At 46.7% G+C, this 21,664-nt stretch overlaps 1 protein-coding gene across 1 annotated transcript in view; it reads right to left on the reverse strand.

The window, feature by feature from the left end:
- Positions 1-14,975: 14,975 nt before the first annotated feature.
- PLEKHO2 (pleckstrin homology domain containing O2) overlaps positions 14,976-21,664 on the reverse strand; it is a 25,296-nt gene continuing 18,607 nt past the window's right edge. Inside the window, exon 6 of the mRNA XM_009280497.2 lies at positions 14,976-19,715. Within this exon, the coding sequence (XP_009278772.1) occupies positions 18,477-19,715 (1,239 nt within the window). The 3' untranslated portion in view covers positions 14,976-18,476. The remainder of the gene's footprint in view (positions 19,716-21,664) is intronic.

Below are 21,664 nucleotides of genomic sequence, written 5' to 3' on the forward strand. Positions count from 1 at the left end.
GCCCCGCCGCCTCACGGGCGGGCTGACTGCCGCCGCCCCGCCGCCGCAGAGCGCCTCTTTAACTGTTATTTAAAGGAAAATAAAACAAAATAAATCCTCTTTCCGACAAACACGGTGTTTTCGGGCTGTTTTGGGATGACTTGAAGGGGGAAATCCAGCTACCGCCATTTCGGTCAGGGGGCTGCACGGCTGTTACCTAGGCCAGTGCTGCCCTTCACCTCAGCGTGGCTCGGCTCAGTGCTGCTACTTTGAGGCTGTGGGTGGTTTAATTCTGTTTCCAAACCGATTTGGGAGGAGAGGGATTTCTATTCTGCTGGAAATATGGGGTGGGTTGTTGGGTTTTTTTCCCTGAAAGCAGGGTTCAGGGTTTGGCATTTCCTGGGGATAAGGTGCTCTCATCTACCACATGGCCAGGACACGGCAGTGGGTGCAGGAGAGAGTTAAAAGCACTCTTCACTCAGAGTTTTAGTTAATTCTCTGTTTCAGTATCTGGGTCTGGTTTTGTCTTTTATTTTCTTTTCCATTTCGATAGGATGAGGGGGAAGGAACCAGGCAGTGGCTGAGCTGAGGCTGGAGGAAAATCAGATCTGTTTTGGGGAGGTCTGAGGTAGGCAGGGGAAAAAAGGTCCAAAACAGCAAAAAAAATTCCAAAACTGGGTGCTTGGTCCTGTCAGTGTTGTCCGTCTCCAGGCTGGAGAGATGATGCTGCCTTTTCATGAAGGACCAGGTAGTGGCTCTTCTGGCAGCAAATCTTTAGTGGAGCTCCGTGGGGGCCACTCTTTCTGCCGCAGCCATTTCAGTTCAGCCTGTGCAAGGTCCCTGGCGTGGGTCTGACCCCCACAGCTTTCTCCCCGTATCTAATTTGTCAGGGTAAGTGTGGCACACGAGTGTTCCCTACTCCTTACGTTTTCTAGCCTTTCCTGTGTTTGCTTGGCCACGGATATGGGATGACACGTTGAGTGACACTTTGGGTTGATTGAGTAAATGCTGTTTGTTGGCCTTCAAATACATAGGAAGGTGGTGCGAGGCAAAAGGAATAACCTGTTCTGCAGACCCAGGATGGGCAGGACTGGGAGGCATGAGCTTAAATCGTGGTAGGCAGGACTTTGGTTTCTCCTGTGTATGGCTTCCCAGTGGCCAAGACAGCAAAGGAGAGTTGACTGCAGAAAGGGGGTTTCTTTGCTGCTGGTCACAAGGTAGGAGTGGTGACCTTGCAAGGACCCTTCCAGCCCCACTACTCTGATTTCTCGACTTAGTCCCTGCAGCATCAGCTTTGCACTCCCTGCCTGTACCATGCTGGCCTACACACCTGTGTCAGACTTGGGCCTTGTCATGGGCCCCTCTCTCCTCCTCAGCAGGACTCCCTGGAGGAGTCTCCCCGTCCCCTCCAGCCTCGCTGTACCGCGGGTTTTGGCTGCGAGCACACACTGATCCCGGTGACCACATGAGGGTGCCAGTGCTGTTCACCTGCCACGATCTGCTGCAGTGAGCAATGAACTCCAGGGTGCAGGCTGTTCCCTGGGCTCAGGCCAGTTTTGGGGGACACCCTTGTGCGGGTCTGTGCTGATCCTGCGAGAGAGCGTGGGGCATGTGCGTGTGGTGGCAGATGCAGGGAGGCAGGCAGTGGTCCGGGGGGGGGTGCAGAGATGCATGCGGAGACCCTCTGCTACTTCAGAAACATCCCTCCATGGGCACAGCTACACCCTGCGCAGGGACACCAGAGCTATCTTCAGGGCTGGGAGCAGCAGAGCTGAGCCGGTGGTTTCCATCTCATCGAAGCCCACTGCCGAGGGTCTCTGTAGCCAAGCACTGTGCTGGTGCAGCTGACCCACTGCAGGGACCACGAGCTGGGCTTGGCCTGCCCAGCTGTGAAATGGGGACATAGACCCTAAGCTCTTGAGCGAACACAGATTGTGTGGGGATCTGTGACTAGCTGCTTGTCTCAGAGCTTTGGATTTGTCTTTTGTTTTCCTTTTATTCAAATTGAATTAAAAAAAAGAACCTCTCCAGTAGGTAAAGCAAACATAAGGTCTGTCTGGATAAAGGGGAAGCCCTTCTTTTGTACAATAGCTCAGTGGGTAGAGCATCCTCCCTGAGGAAGGGGGAAAGCTAGGTTTGATCCTTGCTTCTGCCGGAGGGGAGATGCAAACCCTGGTCTCCACAAGACCCCAGAGAGTACTGTAAACAGCAGGCTACGAGCATGTCTGGTGCGGAGAGATTTTCTTGCTCTTTCCTGTTATTTTAAATAATTAATGATTTGATGGAGCAGGGAGTGGAGAAGGCAGGTGTCCCGTCTCCCTGGAGAGCAGTCTGTGCACCCGGCGAGACGGAGTCTTGCTTTCTTGCGATGAATATTTAAGTGTCTTTAGACAAACTGGAACCGCGCCAGCAGGAATGACTGAGAAGGGCTGAGCCCTTCCCACTGGGTACCCTAGTGCCTGGGGGCTGGGGAAACAGCCCTGAATAGGGCAGAGAATAATCCCTGCTTGTACGGACGTATAGTGCATCCCAGCCTTGGGTGGGACCTCTGGCTCTTGCTAGTCTTTTGTTACGCTGTAAGAGATCCTTGGATGGAAAGCTGTCCGGACTTAACCTGCCACTGTTAACGTCATTGTCTGCACCTTTTCCAGAGCTTGAATCAGCCAGGACTGATCACCTACGGCTCTTCTGCTGCTTAATGCTGACCTCGGAAGAGAAGTAGCGCAGATGCACTGAAAGTTCGCATCTGTTTGTGGGCTTGGGCGTTTCCAGCAGGCAGAAAAAAAGCAATGTAGGCAGTTCCTTCTGTCCTTACTAAATAGGTATGTGTTCAGGGGTGGAAGGGACAAAGACTTTCTGCTGATACTAAGTACAGAATGCAGCAAGGATTTATCAACAACGCTGAACACTTGCCTAGCAATCCATTTATTAGCTAACAGACCTAAAACAGCTTTTGGATTTTTCCACTAATGTTGGAGCATAACGAACGACAGGGGGAGGTGATAATTTGAGCTCTTTTTTGCAATATATTCCAGATAGTGACCCCATCTTCACAAAGGTGTTAAAGTCTTCGACTTTATTTCACTTGAAGAATAATTTTAGCTAAGCCGGCTACGTGCCCTTAGAAGTTAAGCTCTCTGGCATAGCATTTTGTGCTCTTACTTTGCATGCACAATTTTTATGTGTTAGTTTAGGATAATCATTATTTTCAATCTCCAGCTTTCAAAAATCATGAGTCAGGCTGCTTAAATCCATGCCATTTTAAAATGTGCTTCTGTTTGCTCTCTGGTTTAGTTGTATACACCGTGATTTTAAAGTCAGTCAGATTTGCAGCTAGCCATGTAATACAGCCCACAAACCAGCATGTGTTTATGCAGAAACAGTTGCTTACCTAAAGGTTTAGCAAATTGGACTTTAATTTATAATCTTCCTTTGGAAGCAAAACTGGAAGGTGACTCCTCCTGCCTGCAGCTGCCGGTAGTCCAGGAAACCAAGCCTCTGCTTCCCTGGAGCTGCCCACAGTAGGGGAGCCTGGCTTGGGGAACAGCCTCCAGCCCTGGAGGATTGTCTTTTCTGGCATATGCTGCCACAGTCAGGAAATTGAATATTGCATGGGAGAGGGGATGACCACGTTCCTCATTCAGTGCTGATGGACTGTTTTTACATGACCGGGTGTCAAACAGCGCAATGTGCTGAGATAGCAACCATGGGCTCTGCATGGCAGCACCTAAACCAGATCCTTTGGCACTGTGGTACACAGCTGCCATTGACGCCGTGAGGAATTGTATGTCTGTGCTGCTTTATGTCCCCGCTGTGGGTATGAAAGGGACTAACCGTACTAGCTCTGTGTCCTGGTTTGCAAACTGCACTTTCAGATATGTCCCGTTAGACTGGACTGCACGTTACAGCTCTGGCTACATGGCTTCATGTGTGGCTCCACCTTATTTATTTTTTGTCTGGGCTAAGCTTTTAGTTGTCCTGTAGACTAGGTTATTTTTGGTGCTTTCTTTGATAACTCTGTTGCTATGACATGCTGCGGAGCCAAAACTCCTCTGGGAACATCCCAGCAATGCACACAAACATCAGCCCTGTAGCTTCTAACAGTCAACATATGAAGCTTTCAGAAACCCTGGACACCTAACGGGACCCCACAAGCCCACTATGGAAGCCTGAGAAGGGATCCAGCACTTTCCTCAAAGGCTGTATTCATCTCCTTGCAAGGCTTCCACAGAGGAACAGCTTGTTAGAGGGACCTGTGGAGCTTGGAAGCTTTGCCAATAATAATTCTGGCCCAATTCTGAAGTCAAATATTTAGTTAAACAGAGACTGACTGATGACTGGATAAAACACAGATGGCATCTGAGTGAGCTCAACACTTCAGGTTTTTGTCAGTGTCCATTTCACGAGCCTATAATGCCATTTTTCCCGTCTTCCCAGACTCTGCTCATCCTGTGTAGTGTTACAGACAACGCAGAATTTCAGCAGAGCTGTTCCTCCTAGCTCAGGAAGCAGCCTGTATCACAAAATTATGTTCTCGGTCTAGGCTTAGGAATAATCCAGTATTATGGGATTGGGAGGAAATCACATGTTAGAGAAATTGAAAGGTTTGTTGTTTGTTTGTTTGTTTTTAAGGAAAAGACTCAAGGAAGCCAGGAAACGTCAGAGGGCGGGTGAGCGAGTCTTGTCCAGCAAGATGCTGCTGCATCGGGTTGACACAGATAGTTCAATCCATGTTAACAGCAAATGGAAGTTTCAACTGGTGATTCTGAACTTCCCTCTCCTGTCACTCTCACTTCCCAAAGCCGATAGGCCTTTAAATCCCTTGAAAAGATAAATGGGCTTAAGCTTCTATGTGGCTTTGAAAGTGAAGCTTACACTCAATTAGCACTGTGGCCGGGGTTGTTCCTGACGATCAGGTCACTCCTGTTGATCCCTGACCTTTGCATAGAGCTGACTGACACGAGTTCACTACATCTTTCAACTCAGTATATTCTCCTTCCAGCTGTGGAGAACTGGGCTGACACCTATCCTGCAGGAATACCTGAGAAGCAAAAAAACACCTGCTAAGTATCACTTGTACCTGAATTATATCTTGGAAAAATACTGTATGGGAGGAGAAATTTGTTATTTCTGTGATGCTTTGCTGAAGGAGGTCTGTATGAGCCCATTGTGTTCAAACTCTCTTAATGCATGAGTCCCAGGTTTGACCAGTAGCTGGGAGATTACTGGTGTGACAACCTCTATCTGTCAGTGATGATCAGGTCACAGTGGTCATCCTGGCCTTGCTTTGAACTGTACGCCTTACTGGAAGAGTGGAGGCTGGTCTTTCAAAACCAGGAATGTTAAGACTAGTATGGTCTTAAAACAGCTACTGTGTGAAGGAAAGCAAGAGTAGCAGGGAAGGATCTAAAGGACAGAAAATCTTCTTGAATTTGAGAAGAGAAATGGTGTGATGGAGCTGGGGTCCCAGCCCTCCCTGGTTCAAATGCGATGGTTAGCTGAGCAAGTGTTTGGTTATGGGAGGTGGGAATGGCTGCATCGTATAAACCAAGCAATAATCGGACACTGAATCCTAATCCCCTTGCTGACATGCCTGCAGGCAGTGTTTTTATTCTTACTTTCCTGCATGTGTAAAAAGAGGGAGGATCCTCTGCTTCCTGGGCCTCTGAGGACCGTCTGGCTCCTAAAGGCAATCTCTTCCCTGCCTTTTTCAGGACAAAACTGCAGCTGAAACGTAGGATCTTAGATCTTGGAACCATAGACTTGAAGTGCTGAAACCTACTGCCAGAGGCACAGCCCCGAGCTGCTCTTGTGCCATGCTGTAGGACTCAATGCAAAATTTGAAGTGAAACAAAAAATCTTGTGTTTGAGCATTTAATAAAAGCAAAGTGGAAGCAAAGGGTCACGAAGATGTGATGCCATTGCTCCCTTCTTCTCTGACACCATGGTAAACCATGGAGTGCAACAGGAGCAGGAAAGCACTCTGTTAGGAGGCAGCTTTGGAAGCCTTTAATTTCTCTCTCTCAGCAATTTTCTTCCAGAGCCCGAAACATCTGCCTCTGCCTCCAGCCACATGCAAGTGCACCAAAAGAGTTTTGTTCCAAGCCTAATGAGTAATTTCATGGTCTTGGACTTGGAGGCAGGGGGAGGGGGCTGGGACAGCAGCCGGAGTCATGCTCTACAAGGAGCTCTGCGGATGTCAAATCGCAGCCTGACGACTTTTATTTTATTGCAGCCCACCGGGCTTCCCTTTAAAGTCTGCTGCTAGAGTTGCTGGTGATCAGTGCAGAAACAGCTCCTACACGGGCTGCTGCGTTCCAGGGGCTTCCTCACTTCTGAGCACAACAAGCAACACGGAAAATAATGACATCAGTGGAGAGGAGGTGGGGGAGCTCAGCTGGGCGTCAGCTCCGCTCTGTTTGGAGAGAGCAGACGTGAATGCAGAAAGCGCTTTGCCTGTCCTGCTTCTGACTTCAGTGCAATGTGCTCATAGAAGGAGGGATGAGGGAACAAACAACCCTGGGCAGATATGCAATCGCACTGCTTGAGTGTCTAGCGGATGATGCTGAGATGTAGTGATGCACGCGGTCTGAGAACAGATATAGAATGAGCTGATTCAAATTGTAGCTGGTCTCAGCAGCGTTTAAAAAGCGTAAACCCCAGCTTTCTCTTTGAGAAGGACGGGGTTATCTGTAGAGCGAGATAATCTGTACAGAGCACAGGAAACAGAAGGCAGATGTTGTCATATGTTTATCATATGTTTCCACCACAGGGTCTTCCTTTGGGACAGGCTTGCAGATCCCAGGCCCTGGAGCAGGACTTGCACAGCTCCATGGACACACCATGCTGTGTTTATCTAGGGCAGAAGAATATACAGAGCTCTTCCTCCACCTGCGCAGGTTCTCCTGGTCTGAAGAGGAAGTTTATGTTCATTCGCTGTGACTCAGCTATAGAGCCTGACTCATTTTCATGCTGTTACTCATAGAAAGGGAAAGCCAAATGACAACCAGTCTGTGCCTGTAGACACCTGTAATTCTACAGCTTTCTGCTGTTAATCTCTGGATGAGTTTCTGTTTATCGGCACTAACACACTTAACCTACTGAAGCTTTTAATACTTCTCTCTACAGAGAAAAACTGATTAGAAAATAAAGTTTTCTACCCCTAAAGCTAAGAGGAAGTGTGCTGAATCTCCATGGCTGCTTCTGGAGTTCCCGAAATGAGACTATTTCAAGGGGACACTTTCTTCACAGAGGTAACAACGGGCTGGTACCAGATGGAGCAACCATCAGGCAGAGCTGGGAATGGCTGCAGAGTTACTGCAGCTCCTGAGCTGACTTCTGTGGTCTGGAGGGAGTTCCTGGTGGTCTGCCTCTTAATGGTGCTCAGTGCTAGGAGATCCTGCTTCCAGCGACAATGGCTTGTTGGTGACCAGAAATCTGTCTCACCGGCTCTCTGGGCTTCTGTCCCATGCCTTGACTCCCCACTGTAATATAAGGACTATAGCTGCATGGGGTTCTGTAGGCTGCTAGTCCTCAGAGGAAGGGATGGTGTTTTACTTTGTGTAAGCCTTTGTTGCACCGCCCGCTCAGGAGTCTCCGCTCACGTGAGAGCTGGCTGTTGCTTACTCGCGCATATTTTGACCACTCCTCAGGGTGCAGGGAATCACTGGGTCCTCATTCCTTCTCTTGCAGCATGATGGGTGGCTTATTCTGAATGTGTTAGAGACCGCACGAGCATGAGTCATATTTGAAAACCTCACCCAAGATCTGCATAGGGAGGCTTTAGCTGTGAGGTGGGAACCGGTGCCTGCCACTACCGCTGGGCCAAACCCAGCCTTTCCCATTTCAGCCTCATTCCATGTAAAAACCACAGTGCAGCCCTTCCTGCACTGCACGGAAGAGCACAGTGCAAAGCTCCAGGTGGGTGGGCTGTCCAGAGGACAAGGAGGTATCTCGGTGTTTTACTGTGTAAGCCTTTGTTGCACCGCCCGCTCAGGAGTCTCCGCTCACGTGAGAGCTGGCTGTTGCTTACTCGCGCATATTTTGACCACTCCTCAGGGTGCAGGGAATCACTGGGTCCTCATTCCTTCTCTTGCAGCATGATGGGTGGCTTATTCTGAATGTGTTAGAGACCGCACGAGCATGAGTCATATTTGAAAACCTCACCCAAGATCTGCATAGGGAGGCTTTAGCTGTGAGGTGGGAACCGGTGCCTGCCACTACCGCTGGGCCAAACCCAGCCTTTCCCATTTCAGCCTCATTCCATGTAAAAACCACAGTGCAGCCCTTCCTGCACTGCACGGAAGAGCACAGTGCAAAGCTCCAGGTGGGTGGGCTGTCCAGAGGACAAGGAGGTATCTCGGGCCTGGAGCAGGGGTTGTGTCAGAGTTAAGGCAGTTTCCTCTGGGTTATGGGAAGCTGAGGTTCAAATGATCGGTCTAAGTGTTACAGAGAGGGGCTTGGCCTCAAACCTGGCTCTCTCAGCAACCTGTTGCTGGACAAGAGGCCACACTAGGGTTCGGCTCTCTTGTCATTTGCCTTGATTCCGTATAAAGAGCTTTGATCAGAATTGTTCCATGGACTCTCAAATGAAAAGCTGGGGTTTCAGTTATTTTCTGGTGGAAAAAATGCTTAATTGGAAAAATTCCTGCATGGCCTTGGTATGCTTTCAGCTGGCATCCTGCCTGCCCCTTTCTGAAAATACTGCTGATTTTGAGTGCAAGCGCTTCTTGTGAGGCAGGTTTCTTTGGTTGCAATCCCTCACTTAGGTTTCTTTTTACCTTGAGCGGATGGTAGGAGTTGGCCTCTTGTTACGTGGCACTGAAGTGACCTTCTGGGGCTGCCTGCATGTCCTGCTGCCCTTCACGGGAGAGCATGGCTCAGAGGCCGGAGTTCCTGTAGCATTTAAGGAGCAGCCACTGCCCTGCTGCTCTTAGCTGTTTGCTGTTGCTACTCGCCACCACCCCCAGCTCTGGCAGCCGTGTTTGCAAAAAGCTCTGTGGGCAGTGGAAGCAAGCTGGTTTCATCATGACAATGTAGTTATCCTTTTAAGGGAAAATTCCCTCCGGGAGCCAACCCTCAATTACCAGCTGCTCCAGTGCCTTCTTGCTGGAGATGGCTTGTAACACAGTTGAATTACAGCCACAGTAACTCAGTCGAGCACCTAGCCGCTCTGAAAAAAAAACAATAATTAAACTGTTGGCCTCTGTTGTTTGCTGGTGATTGCTGAATCTAGAAATTGGGGTCAAAACCCAAAGGGCTGGCTCCCCTCATCAGTGCATTTGTGCAGAACCAATCTGTGGACATTACCTCTTCAAACCCAGATGCTATTCCCATGGTATTAATGGGGTCATATGCAGATGCCATGTTCTTCCCTAAAGAAGTCCGTTGCAAGATTCAGGAGCTCTGGGTAGTACAAGAATGGTGATAACTAGCTGATGCAAGTGTCTGCTAGATGCCAGGAAACCGGGGTGGGCAGTGGTTGCATTTCAATTTCTGTGGTGAATTCACTGTGGTGAATGGGAGGGCTCCTCCAAAGGTCCTGATTCGGAGGCTGAAAAAGTCTTTCTATTCTGCTGACATGTCTCATAGTCCATGGGGACAATGTCTAACCAGGACGGGGCTGCTGCGGAGGTTGCCCTTTGCCTATGTCGCAGCGAGCAGAGCAGGAGCGTGCAGAGCTGTAGACAACAGCCTGTGCTCTTTCTATTCTATAGGAATGGTGGCTTTGGCTGCAAGCCCCCAAATTTACATCTCTTGTGTTTAGCACTGAAAATACTTTAATTCCAAACGAGCTGCTTACCAGAAGAACATGACACTTTTGAACGCAAACTTGTCACAGGAATGAGACCGGACTCCTTAAAGGAGTTCTAGGGACTGCTTCTTTTGACATCTGTAAGTTTACTGTGATTGTCTGAGAAAATGGCATTTTCTCTCTGGGCAGTGACAGACTCGTTTGAAAAAACAACCCTGTACCTGTGCAGCTACTGTTGTCTTGAGCCAAAACAAATGGACCATGGCCTGTGGTGTGACTGGTTCATCTGAAGATGAAACGATGGTCCTTGGAGGAAACAGTCACAGAGGAGCTGGGCTGGATCCCTGTGCCCCATTTTGAGGACTGAAATGCACAGGAATCCTATTCTGTCTGCCTAGAGCCGGACTGAAAGAGCTCTCCAATCTTCCCAGCCTTCCCAAGGGTTTGAATTCTCTTCCCCTATCTACAGCAGGAAAAAAAATAAAAAAATTTAAAACTTCTGTAAGCAGACAGGAAGCAACCACATAAGCTCCATCAAAATATGTAATTTCATACTTTTAAAAACTGTTAGGGTAAATTTTTAAAAATTGTAAATTAACTAAAGTGTTGAAATTGTGTTTTCATGCTGCAGAACAAAACTGTCCCCTTTTGAAATGTCAAATTTTCAAAGCTTTTTTTGTACATTTTTTTAAACCAAAACACTTTTCCACATCTGTAGTCCTCTGCTAACAGTTTGGGGTTGCTGTTTTGCCCTGAAAACATTTTGCCAGAAAATTTCTCTCCAGCAATTCCCGTGAGGCCCTAATTCCACCCTTGGAGGTGGGTGGTTTTGAACCCGCCTGGGTAGAAAGGCAGAAGTGTGGCCAAGCTGAGAGCAATCCTGTCATTCGAATACATAACCATTGCTTGAACTGATGACCTTTCGGAAGTTCATTAGTCCTTGGCAGTCGAAAACAAGTGAAATTTATTTGCCTTGCTCAGGGAATTCAGCCCATGCTGTTGAAAATGCAGCGTTGCTCCAGAGAAAGAGCTGATCAGAGGCTCTGTTGCTTGGACGGGAAGGTTATCCATGTGCTGGGGACTGGCACCGGAGAACGTAGGTTCAAATCTGTATCTCCTGTGATCTCCCGTATGACATCTGGCCATGTTTTTTTCTTTGGGCTTCATTTCCCCTTCACCACTGTTTCTTGCAAAAACGTACAATACATGAAGAACTGGGCAGTGCTTTGCTGTCATGGTGATGTGGTCTAAACAAACCCAGAGTATTTTGCCAGTATTTCAAAACTGACTTCTTGTTGCAAATGAAATAGCAGAGGAACTTGCAGTTTTGTTTGCACAGATCCTCGCCTAGTTAGTCATGCTGGCTTGCATATCTGTTGGACTTTTGGAGATCTTCTAGTGTTTTATCAATTGCAGTGATAAATATCCCAGTGTGTGGTGGTGTGCTAGATAACTTGCATCTAAAACTGATTAGCATTTCTCCTTTAAGAAGCATTTCTTTATGTGCAAGGTAGGTTTCTCCAGAAGGAAAACATAATTTTCCTCCAAAACTACTTGAGTTTTTGGGTGGGAGGGAAAAAATTAATATAGTTTAAAACTTCACCAAGCATCTGAAACTATTTAGAGACCAAGAGGGAATTAAATGTTTCAATAAGGGGTAAGGGAAAGCCAGCAACGAGCTTTCCAATATCCTCATTTCTGGATATGACCCTGCTGTGTAGTTCTGAGGGGAAGGAGAGTTTGGATCTGTTTGCGTTGCATATATGTCACATCCTTACCCATGAATGGCAGCTAGTACTTAGCATTACCTCCCCACATCTTGCCCTCTTCCTTCCTCTGACCTCTTCTCCAGTACACTCTTTTACAGTCGCTGCTCCAGATGGCTTTGTCTTTTCCCCCAGAACATCTCCAAAATACTTCAAGTTCTTATTTCTTATTTTAAATGAACAATATAGTAGATTCAACAGCTATCGGTAGTATTTGCACATTATGTCTTATCCACTTAGGGGCTAGGAATAATTGTTCTTTAACTGTCATATCACCCAAAGAAAGCAGCATTTGGAGGTCCATTCCTATCCCTGCTAAGGGTTAGAGAAGTCATCAAAGGACAAATTCTCCGAATTGGCGCTTTTTTTTGTTGTTTTTTTTAGGAGCACTTCATCTGGTTATCTAATGTTCAGGTTATCTAATGTTTGCTGCAAAAGGTCACTACTGCTTCATCTGGATCTAATGTTCAGGTTATCTAATGTTTGCTGCAAAAGGTCACTACTGCACCAATTAAAAAAAGAAGTATCTGCTGCAGGAGAATGGGTTCGGAGCCCAGCTCTTCAATGCTCTGTGCCTTTGCCTTCATTCTGCAGAGTGAGTTGTTTTTTTTAGGAGCACTTCATCTGGTTATCTAATGTTCAGGTTATCTAATGTTTGCTGCAAAAGGTCACTACTGCACCAATTAAAAAGAAAAGTATCTGCTGCAGGAGAATGGGTTCGGAGCCCAGCTCTTCAATGCTCTGTGCCTTTGCCTTCATTCTGCAGAGTGACAAGCTCCACCGTCTCTCCTGCCTGCACTACAAGGCCCAATTCATTCATGGCCACAAAACACCTTCAGGTCTTCATCATACTGGAAGATGCTATAAAAGAACCGCCAATGGTGGTGTTAGTCAAAAAAATTGAGGTAGTTCTAGCTTGGGTTCCCAGTATTTTGATTCCATTCATTCATTTATTTGAGCAAATAATTTTAAAATTAATTTCCTGACGTTGAAAAATGCCCATGTTCCAAAGCGTAAACTTACCCTCCATGGGGATGTAGAAACCAGCTCGTGAATCTGACGGGGGCGAGGAGTAAGGAGGTTTTCTTGGCAGCGGTACAACTAAAACTTATGGACAGCTTCTATCAACACAGCACTGAGCTTTCTAGGAATCAGTTGTTCTGGCAGAAAAGGGGCATGAGATGGGAAAGTGGGGAGAGACGAGAACTGAAATCTGAAGCAGAAGAGGAGAAGAGAAGAAAGCTGGGGAGAGCAGGCCAGGCTGAGGAGGTGTGAGCAGGGTCTGCAGGGGATTTCTAGGGCACCACGTTTATCATCCCACAGCTCCCCAGCGAGAGGGAAAACAGGGTTAAAGACCTGAATAGCCTGTGGGGTTTATTAGCCCCCGAGTCCGGTTGCTGCAGCTTCTGCCAGTGTCCTGCGGAAACCATGTAGCCGGGAAGGACCTCAGGCAACAGTTTCATCCACCTTTCCATGTGGAAGAGGGTGAGATGTACCCACTTTCCCTGCATATCTGCTCTTAAGAAATCCCAGTGATGGAGGTCCCCCTGTGGATCCCATTCTAGAATACATCCACCCTGGGCCTGGAAGACTTTTCTAAATAGAAGTCTTCAATCTTGTTTTGCTGCAGATTAAGCCAACTTTGTTTTTTTCCCTTTACCCAGTCAATGTGATAAGCTGTTGACAGCCATCCCTCCTGTAGTAACTTCTTACAAATGGCATTTTGCAATATTCCACGGTTTTGGGTTTTTTTCTATAGGTATGAATACATGTGCTTTACGTATCATCTTTAGTAAAGATGCACTAAGGTAGGATTCCTTCCCCATTTCCTCATACGTTGTGTTTTACAGTCTCTGAACTGCCAAGCTGGGCTAGCTCAGGCAGAGGGGACTAACGCTGCGCAGCAGGAGATGCGAGGGCTAAGCCTCCAGCTGCTCTCTGAAGTGAAGCTGGTAGGACTGGATCTCTGGTACCCAGGAGGGGCTGGGAAATACATGGCTTAAAGTACCTCGCGCTGACCTCAGACAGCAGGATGGCTGCTGAGAATGAAATCGTTAATGCTTTGTAACATCACATCAGCGGTTGTCACAGGAATATTGTGGGTTGCTTAGCCGTGAGGTAAGGTGCTAGAAGAACACAGTGACTAAGTTTCCTGGAATAAATTAAGCACTGGCTTTCTGAAGTATGTGAACTTGCATAGCATAACAAAACGGGGATCTCCATTCTCTAAACACAGTGGATATCTTCTGTGCCTGCAAATTTTCTAACTCTTAACCTGGAAAGGGAAAATCTTGGAGAGCTTCACTGTTGATGACTCATATTTAAGATAAAACACACATTTTTTTAATAGCAAGAACAATTAGCCTGGAGTAGACTAGCCAATGCTGTAGTAAATCTTTTGGCACCCTGGGACTGGAAGAGCTCTTTCTGCTGTTTTTCAGTTGCAAATTACTGAGTTCTGTGGGGTCACTAGACGGAACCTAGGACCTGCATTTTCTATTTCAGATTACACAATAACACAGTCTCTTCGAACTAGTAACCCATGACTATCCATTGAAATAAAAGCAGTCAGGCAAATGTTTCATATGCCAGTACTAGGTATGTTTTCATTTGTGTTTTTTTAAATCATGTTTCACATAGTGCTAGAAACTTCCCTTCCTTACCAACATCAATTTAAGGCCAAAATGTGATGTGTTGTCTGTTTTCTTAGTGCAAGGGGAAGAGTGCCTTTCTCTACAGTATATCTGTAGAAATCAACGCTGTGTCTTGGGGATTCCTTTGAGGAAGAGCCCCCTTCCCAGCAAGGGGTTGGACAGTTTGCTAAGCACATTTTTTTACCCAAATGAAGCCAAGCTTGTGCAATAGGATGGCACGTATACTTGCACTCTTTTCCCTGCTTCCGCGTAACTTTTGAACCTACTGACCAGTTTCTACCCAGTTTTCGCAGAAGGGAAGCAGTCACTATGATACCAGCTTCTTACCTTCCTGTAGCTTACTGGCATCTGGGCAGAGGAACGAGGCTCTGGTGTTGTTCACCACCAAGGGGATGATTTCTGAGTGAGCTCAACATTTTCTAGACACCAGAGATTCCACGTGAAGATGTTAAGGGCAGCCCAGACAGCACTGCTGGAGACTGCACTTGGTGAGGTCTCCAGCAATGAGGATGCTTCCCACTGCTTCCCAGAAGGAGCAGGAGCAGATCGTGGCCTCGGCCGTGCTTTCTGGCCAGGGCAGCCAAGCTGGCAGGCAGGGATGACTCAGGAACTGCACAGCTCCAGCTCTGTGCCAGCCGCAGCCCCCAGTGCTTCTGCTTCCTCCAGGCTTGTGGTTAGCACAGCATCTAGCTCCCCCCAGCCTGACCACAGCCTGTGCAACGCGCCCTCCTCCAGAGCAAAGCCTCAATGTGCCAGTCCTGGTGGCTCTTCTTTGCTCCTATTTAGGACAAATGGCTCTTAAACAGCTGATATTTAAAAGAGGGGTTTATTGCCAAATCTCAAAGCTATTTACAAGCAGAAGACAAAGTGCTGCCTTTCCACGGGCTGCAGCAGCTGCTTTTCAGATAGTCATCCACGTTTGCTTGCTTGCAAACTCACTTCCTTCCTGTCACAGACATGTAACCTGGTGGCACAGCCCAAAACACAGACTCACACCCCAGCGCTCCATGCCCACAGGGTTTTCAGGCACAAAAAACCAGCCTTAGTGCAGCCGGAAATTAGATGTAAGTTTAAATGTAAGCTTAAAGGAAGATTTTTTAAAAAGTGCATGGTGGCAGGATGTACACTGAAGATGGGAGTTGCTGTATGAGGTCAGAGCAGACCATGATCCTGTCTCTGACTCTGACCAGCACTGCCATTTTCAGAGAAGCATGTAAAAACACCCCAGAAGGCAGTTTCCAGCCCTAGGCAGGGCCTGGCTCATGATCAGAATGAGAAGAACAAGTGGGAAAACTGCAGAAGGAACATGATGCGTTTTTTCCTGCAAAGTGCAGGTAAATCAGGCTTACGGCCGGGCTAGACATTTTAGGATGAACTGCTAACCCTATTAGAAAAAATAGTTAAAACCAAAGAGTCTCTAACATAGCGTTTTCAGCAGTAGAGTTACTGGGTGCTACAGAGATTCCACTTAAGTTACACCTATTTACAAGACATAATACAAATCTAGTAAGTTGTGTTAGTACAGCAAATCCAGTAATTAGCTGTAGCTTGTAAAATGATTTAACTTGCCCATTTCCTAACAGATATAGGGGTTTTTATCTGTTAAGATTCCTACTGATGGGTATTCAGTAAAATGTCAGACATTTATTCATTAGGATATTCAGTATAATATAAAAATATACAGTAAATACAAGCACATCCTGTAGGTTTGGCTGTAACAGATAGGGATGTCTGGGTATTTTCATCAGCGCTTTGCCAGACGGGTATCCACAGAACACACCGCCACAAGAAAACACCTGCGAGAGCAAAAGCATTTGTATATAAATTAGGGGACTGCGCTATCCCATAAGCTGTTTTCATTCTCCTGGGTTTTCAGTTCCAGGCTTTGATTTGCCCATCCTGGAGTTTAGGACTGGCTTCTGCTTTGCGATATGAACCTGTACCCAGAGTTTGCCCTGGTTTGTGTGTCTTCCGGTTAGCGTGAACTGCTTTTTCCCCACCTAATTTATCTCTTGTTATAGAACTGCATCTTGCAAAAGTCTGACTGCTCTCTGAAGCTGATGTCCCTTGACTTCCAGTGCACACCAGGTTCTGACAGCTCACATTCATACCACACAGTGTTCGGTAAACAAAAGTGCACATGCAGAAAAATACATTTAGATAGCAGATAGGCACTGAATATTGTCTGTGTTATTAGCCCTTGTCCTAAGTATGTCTGGAAAGGCAAACAAGATCCATGGTTCACATTGAATCTACAGCAGCAAATGACACAGATCCAGAGTTTGCTCCAGGCTATGTGCCTGGGAGTGGGCTTAGGACGTAGGAATCTTTTTGTCTCAAAGCAAAGCTTTTTGGCACCTGAGCCCTGAGTGTTTGACTGTGTAGAACTTTCCACGTGAGAGAATAACAAGTGACTTCCCATGCAAAGTCTATGGCTGTCTTGAGAGGGGGACAGACCACTGAAACCAAGGCTGCTTTAATCAAAAGAGGCAGAAACATCAGTTCTAGTCACTATCTGTCTTGGTGGCTCTGGGTGGTGAAAAACAGGATATTTGGAAGCCCAAAGCCAACATTTCTGTGCTCAGACCTGAAGCGCCCACTGCCTAGCCTAAGAAGAGGTGCAGATGACGCTTTACTGGGCTGCTGCTATGGGGCGTGTTTGCAGCCCATTGCAGCCTTGTGGAACCTGGGAAATTATAAAAGAACAAACAGAAGAAAAAGAAATGGGTGAGCTAAGAGGGCAGTGCTGGCAAACGAGAGAAAAGAGCTTAGGTAGTGTGTCACTCCTTAAAACCAGACTGGGAAGATTGCCCTTTTTTGTGCTTCCAGAGTCTGGCTCAAGCAAGGGAGAAGCCCTTCGGGCTCTCATACGATTCTCCTCAGAGCAACTATAGAGAATAGGGGAGGGGACCCAGCTCAGGTACGGGGCTATACAGCAGCAGTGCAAAGACATGATTTTATCACAGCTGTAATCACTAAAGACCACAGGAACTGCGGTTGCTTTCAGCAGGTGGGCAGGGAAGCTGTGGGAATTGTGCCGGAGCCTTCTGCAATGCCTTCCTCAGACCCTTCTGTAGCGATGCATTTTTATTTTAATATACTTAAGCCACTGGGACCAGCCCCAAAGTTGTGCGTGCAAAATGCCTTTCCCACCATGTACTCCAATTACAGACATCTGTGCCAAACCATGGTGCTCAGGCTAGCCAGGACACAGCAGGTAGGGACGTGTTAAATAGGAAGAGGGATCTCATCCAGACTCGCTGCCTGATGTGCACGCTCCTGTCAGTTAACATCCCAAGACAACACAGAGGGTGAGCCTACAGCTAAGGGAACACACATCCCTAAAGCTTCTTAATGACAGCTCTCCTAGGAGGCTCCTGGGGATCTCCTGGACACAAGTTTTCCAAATGCCTGGCTAATTGTTCCCAACATGATGAGGGGATTCAGGGTTACCAGATAGGTATGGTCCTCAATAATCAACGTGTTGTGCTGCTAGAAGACACTCCTTCAAAGGTCAAGTGTAACCTGCTCTTTGCCTCAATTTCCCTATTAATGAAACAGGAACAATTAATACTTGCCTGGCAATGGTGCGTTGAGACTTGCGTTCACTTACACAGTGCTTTGCACACCTAAAGCTCTGCACAGCCAGGCTCAGAAGAGTGCCTTTGTACAGCTGCTCCAGATCTGAGGATGTTACTTGTAGGTAGGAGTTGGCCAGTTTTGTTTGCCTCTGTGTGAGGTCACTTTTTAACTGTGGATGTGGTTTTATGAGTATCTTTGGAGAAGATTAAACCATTTATCTTTACATTCCTAGATGTCACTGGGCCAGGTGGTCTGGGAAACCTTGCCAGCAAGTGAACAAACACTGACTACATTTATCCTTAAATGATTTAACTGGGAAAACCAGATAGATGCCAGTGTAATCTGGTATCTGCTTGTCTGTAAATACAGATAGACAGGGGCTTTTGCTAGAATAGCCACTCTGCTCCTTTCAAAAATCTGGCTTGGATTGATTACCAGTAATTTTTGAGGCCTGATCCATTGAAAGGATTTTGGACAGAGTCCTTAAAGAGCGTTCACATTTTTGAAACCGTTCAATGTCCTGTAACCTTCTGCTGTGCTAAGAGGATTAGAACTGGACTGGTATGTACAGCATGAAGAAAGATAGAAAGATGCTATAACTGAAAGCTCAATTCTGTCCCATAAACATGGTGCATGCACAGCAAAACACCACCTTTTAAACACTGGCCTAGCAATGGTACAAATCATAAATGGCAAATGTTTAGCTTTGATTTTGAGAAAGAAGTCTCTTTGAAGAGTATGTCAGGGAGCACTTCTCCTATAAAGAGTCACTAGATCCTTTTGCTTTTCTTTCTGTTTCTGTGTTGCTTCTTTTTTCAGTTCTCCAAGACCTTTAATTTCTTGCAAAACTTGTGTAGCTTGCCGAAGTTGTTCTACTGCCTCATTGAGCAATGTCTCTGCCATCACTGGGGGTCCATTCCCCTCCTGGGCCTGTTCCAACCCTTCACGTAAAACCTTCTGCAGAAGTTTTTCTGCCTTTTCCCTTTCATTAGCAACTTTCTCCTCCATTTTAGCTAAGCAGTGATGGGAATCCTTGGGGAAACCTTGGCCTGGAAGTGCTCTCTGTGTATTTTTGGAATCAGACAGCAAGTCTCCCAAAGAAGAACTGCGAAGTTTGAGACCTGAAGTGCTTTCTACAGACGCTTTCTTCTCAATAGCTGCTTTTCCACTCTCATGGCCTGTTTCTGTAGCTAAGGAAGTCTCTGTCTCTTCTGCTGAAGTTTGCTGTTCCTTCTCGGCAGAGGTTCTCCTATTTCCTTCTTCAGTTTCAGCTGTTGGGGATGTGGACTCTGCTACCTCGCTGGCTGAGATCCCATTCACTGGGGGCTTGGAGCTGCCAGACTCCAGGTCTTCCCAAACCCCAGCTTCCAGGCCACCGTGGCTGGAGTTCGTTGTGGCTAGCATTTTTTCTGACAGAACCTTAGGAGGAACAGGAGGCTTTGTAACATCTGCAGCGGCAATCTCAGCAAGGTTGTCTTTGCTACTATCTCCTGCTGATTTCAAGTCTTCTGTGTTTTTAGGCTCAGGGACTGGTTGGTCCCAAGGTACTTTTAGCTTGTCTGGCACGCTCTTAGGAAGAGGAATTGGAGCTTTTGCTATGCTCCTGTTGCTGACCTCAATGAGGTTCTCTCTGTTCTCCTCACTTGGTGCTTGGGACCCTTCCACGTTCTCCTCTGGACTTACAGAGTCCTCTTCCTTGGCATTTACATCATCCTTTGATGCTATGCCTTCCTTAAGCTTCTTATCTGGAGGCAACGGAGGAGACAGAGGTTTTTTATGTTCCTGGTCAGGAACATTGTTCTCTGCATCTTGGTTTTCTTTTGTGCCCGTGGGTTTTGTAGGTGGCATAGGTGGCTTTGGAGTTTCTTTCTGAGGTGGCACATTGTCACTTTCGCTGATAGTGGAATCGAAGCTTGGCGGTCCGTTGCCTACTATATCCAGATCTAGTCGCAGGATACCATCTGATGTAGACTTGGCAGCCTGAAATACAAGCGAGAACTTTTTCAATATCTATCCCATCATCAGTCCTGTGCTCCATGCTCTAACTTCAAGTTAAAGTGCAAGACCCTCACAACCAGCTTGGCAAGCAAGGGGTTGCTGCTTCACACATCCACCCCGTTTATACTTACATCTGTCAAAACTGCAAGAAGAATCTGACTGATAACAAAAATGGTGCTCTTAAGAGCAGCTGTTTCTGTAGCTCAAGAGCAATCTATGGAGCTTGTGCTTCTTCCATGCAGCATCACCCTGTGCTACCCTCTAACAGCAGTAGCCAGCTCTACCAGCGTTAATCTGATAAGTGAAACCCAATGTGATCTGCTGTGCTAAAATTTAATGAGCTATGATAATCACGAGTCCCAAACATTTCACCCAACAAAGAAGAAAATTGGGTCAAGTCACGTACATTGCAGCAAATCTTGAAAGCATCGAGTGAAGCATTCCATCCCCCTGCATAGCCCCGCTTTTTCGCCAGACCAACACATTCTGTGAACATCATGAGCGTTTTGCTTCCGAGTTATTTTCTGCCTGATACTGCAGCAACTTGTACAAGAATATCAAAGCCCATAAACATAAGCAGTCAAGAATTAGGACAAAAGCACAGAACTTATTTTGCTACTTCCTTTGAGAAGAACGTCTCAAAGCCTGTTCCACAATAACCTTATTTCTTGGTTTTCCTGTCGGTGTTAAGCGGTCAGCTCTGCCATATTTTAATTCTTTATCCTGTGGTAGCTGGATCCCTCTACCCCCTTCATTTACAACGTGCCTACCCAAAGCACACCTGCTTTCTGCTTTTGGGACTGTCATATTTTTACTTGAACATATAAAACAAGTTGATCTTTAGATCGCTTGGCCACGGATACTATTGTAATGCCGTTGCCTTCTGCTTGCTTCCTCCAACGTGATGTCATCCCTGTCTTACCGGGGCCAAGCCTCAGCTGGTTAAACCTCCTTCAAACCACAGGCTGTGTGCAAATCACTCTAGTGGGGGGGGGAGATGTCCTAAAAAGGATGGACTTAGTAAAGACATTGCAGCGTGTAAGCTCAGTGCCCCAGAGGGAGAAGAAGTGCGGTGACAGTTCCTGTGTGAGGGAACCCAAAACCACACGAAGGCGTAGCTGCAGCCAGGGCCAGACTCCTGAAGTGCAGGGAGTTTAGTTAAAGTCTCTCTTTGCCTTTCCAGCCCATCAGAGAGACGGAGGCAAGCGGCATCCTGGCACCTTGGCCCTGACCTGTCTTCACCTGGCCTGCTTTGACACTGAAAATCATCGTTCATCCCATTTCCTTCACGATATTGCAGCTAGCAGCTGTGATACACATCTTTCTGCAGGCTCTATCCCCTCCCTTTCCCCTCATTCCTCCTTCTGAATTTGTAAGCCAGTTTCACCTGAATTTGGCTGAAGGTGAGAGGTCTTATAGGTATTAACCTCAGAGGTATCTTGTGAATTTAGTGAGATGACTAGGGGAGAGAGATCTTTTTAGTGCCTAGGGAAGGGCCTCCTACCTTCCTGAACCCATATTAGGCAACAGAGAATCCACACTTCATTGCTGCTGTGACTTTTGTCATGTTTTCTTCTGCGGTTTTCTGGAGGAGTGGATGGGAATCTGTGATTCATTCCCATGCATTTCTCTAGAAGATACACTCTTCCTCCATTTCTGTGCAAAGTAAAAAGTCTCGGGGCATCTCATTTGCTGCACGAGGGTCATCTGAGAGACACATAAGTCAGAGTCTTGGAAGTTTGAAAAAAGAAGGTTTGCTTTAAAAACCTTCTTGGTTGAGATTAATGCTCTGCTAAAATATCAATCTGTCTGTGGCAACTTTTTCATAAATCACAGGAATCAAACATTAGTAAGAACCTCTCCCATAGAAATAAACTGCAGGTTTATTTTGTGGTGTTTTTTCTTTCTTTCTTTTTTTTTTTTTTTTTTTT

This window comes from Aptenodytes forsteri, unplaced genomic scaffold, assembly GCF_000699145.1.
Source record: "Aptenodytes forsteri isolate BGI_AS27 unplaced genomic scaffold, ASM69914v1 Scaffold83, whole genome shotgun sequence".
NCBI lineage: Eukaryota > Metazoa > Chordata > Aves > Sphenisciformes > Spheniscidae > Aptenodytes > Aptenodytes forsteri.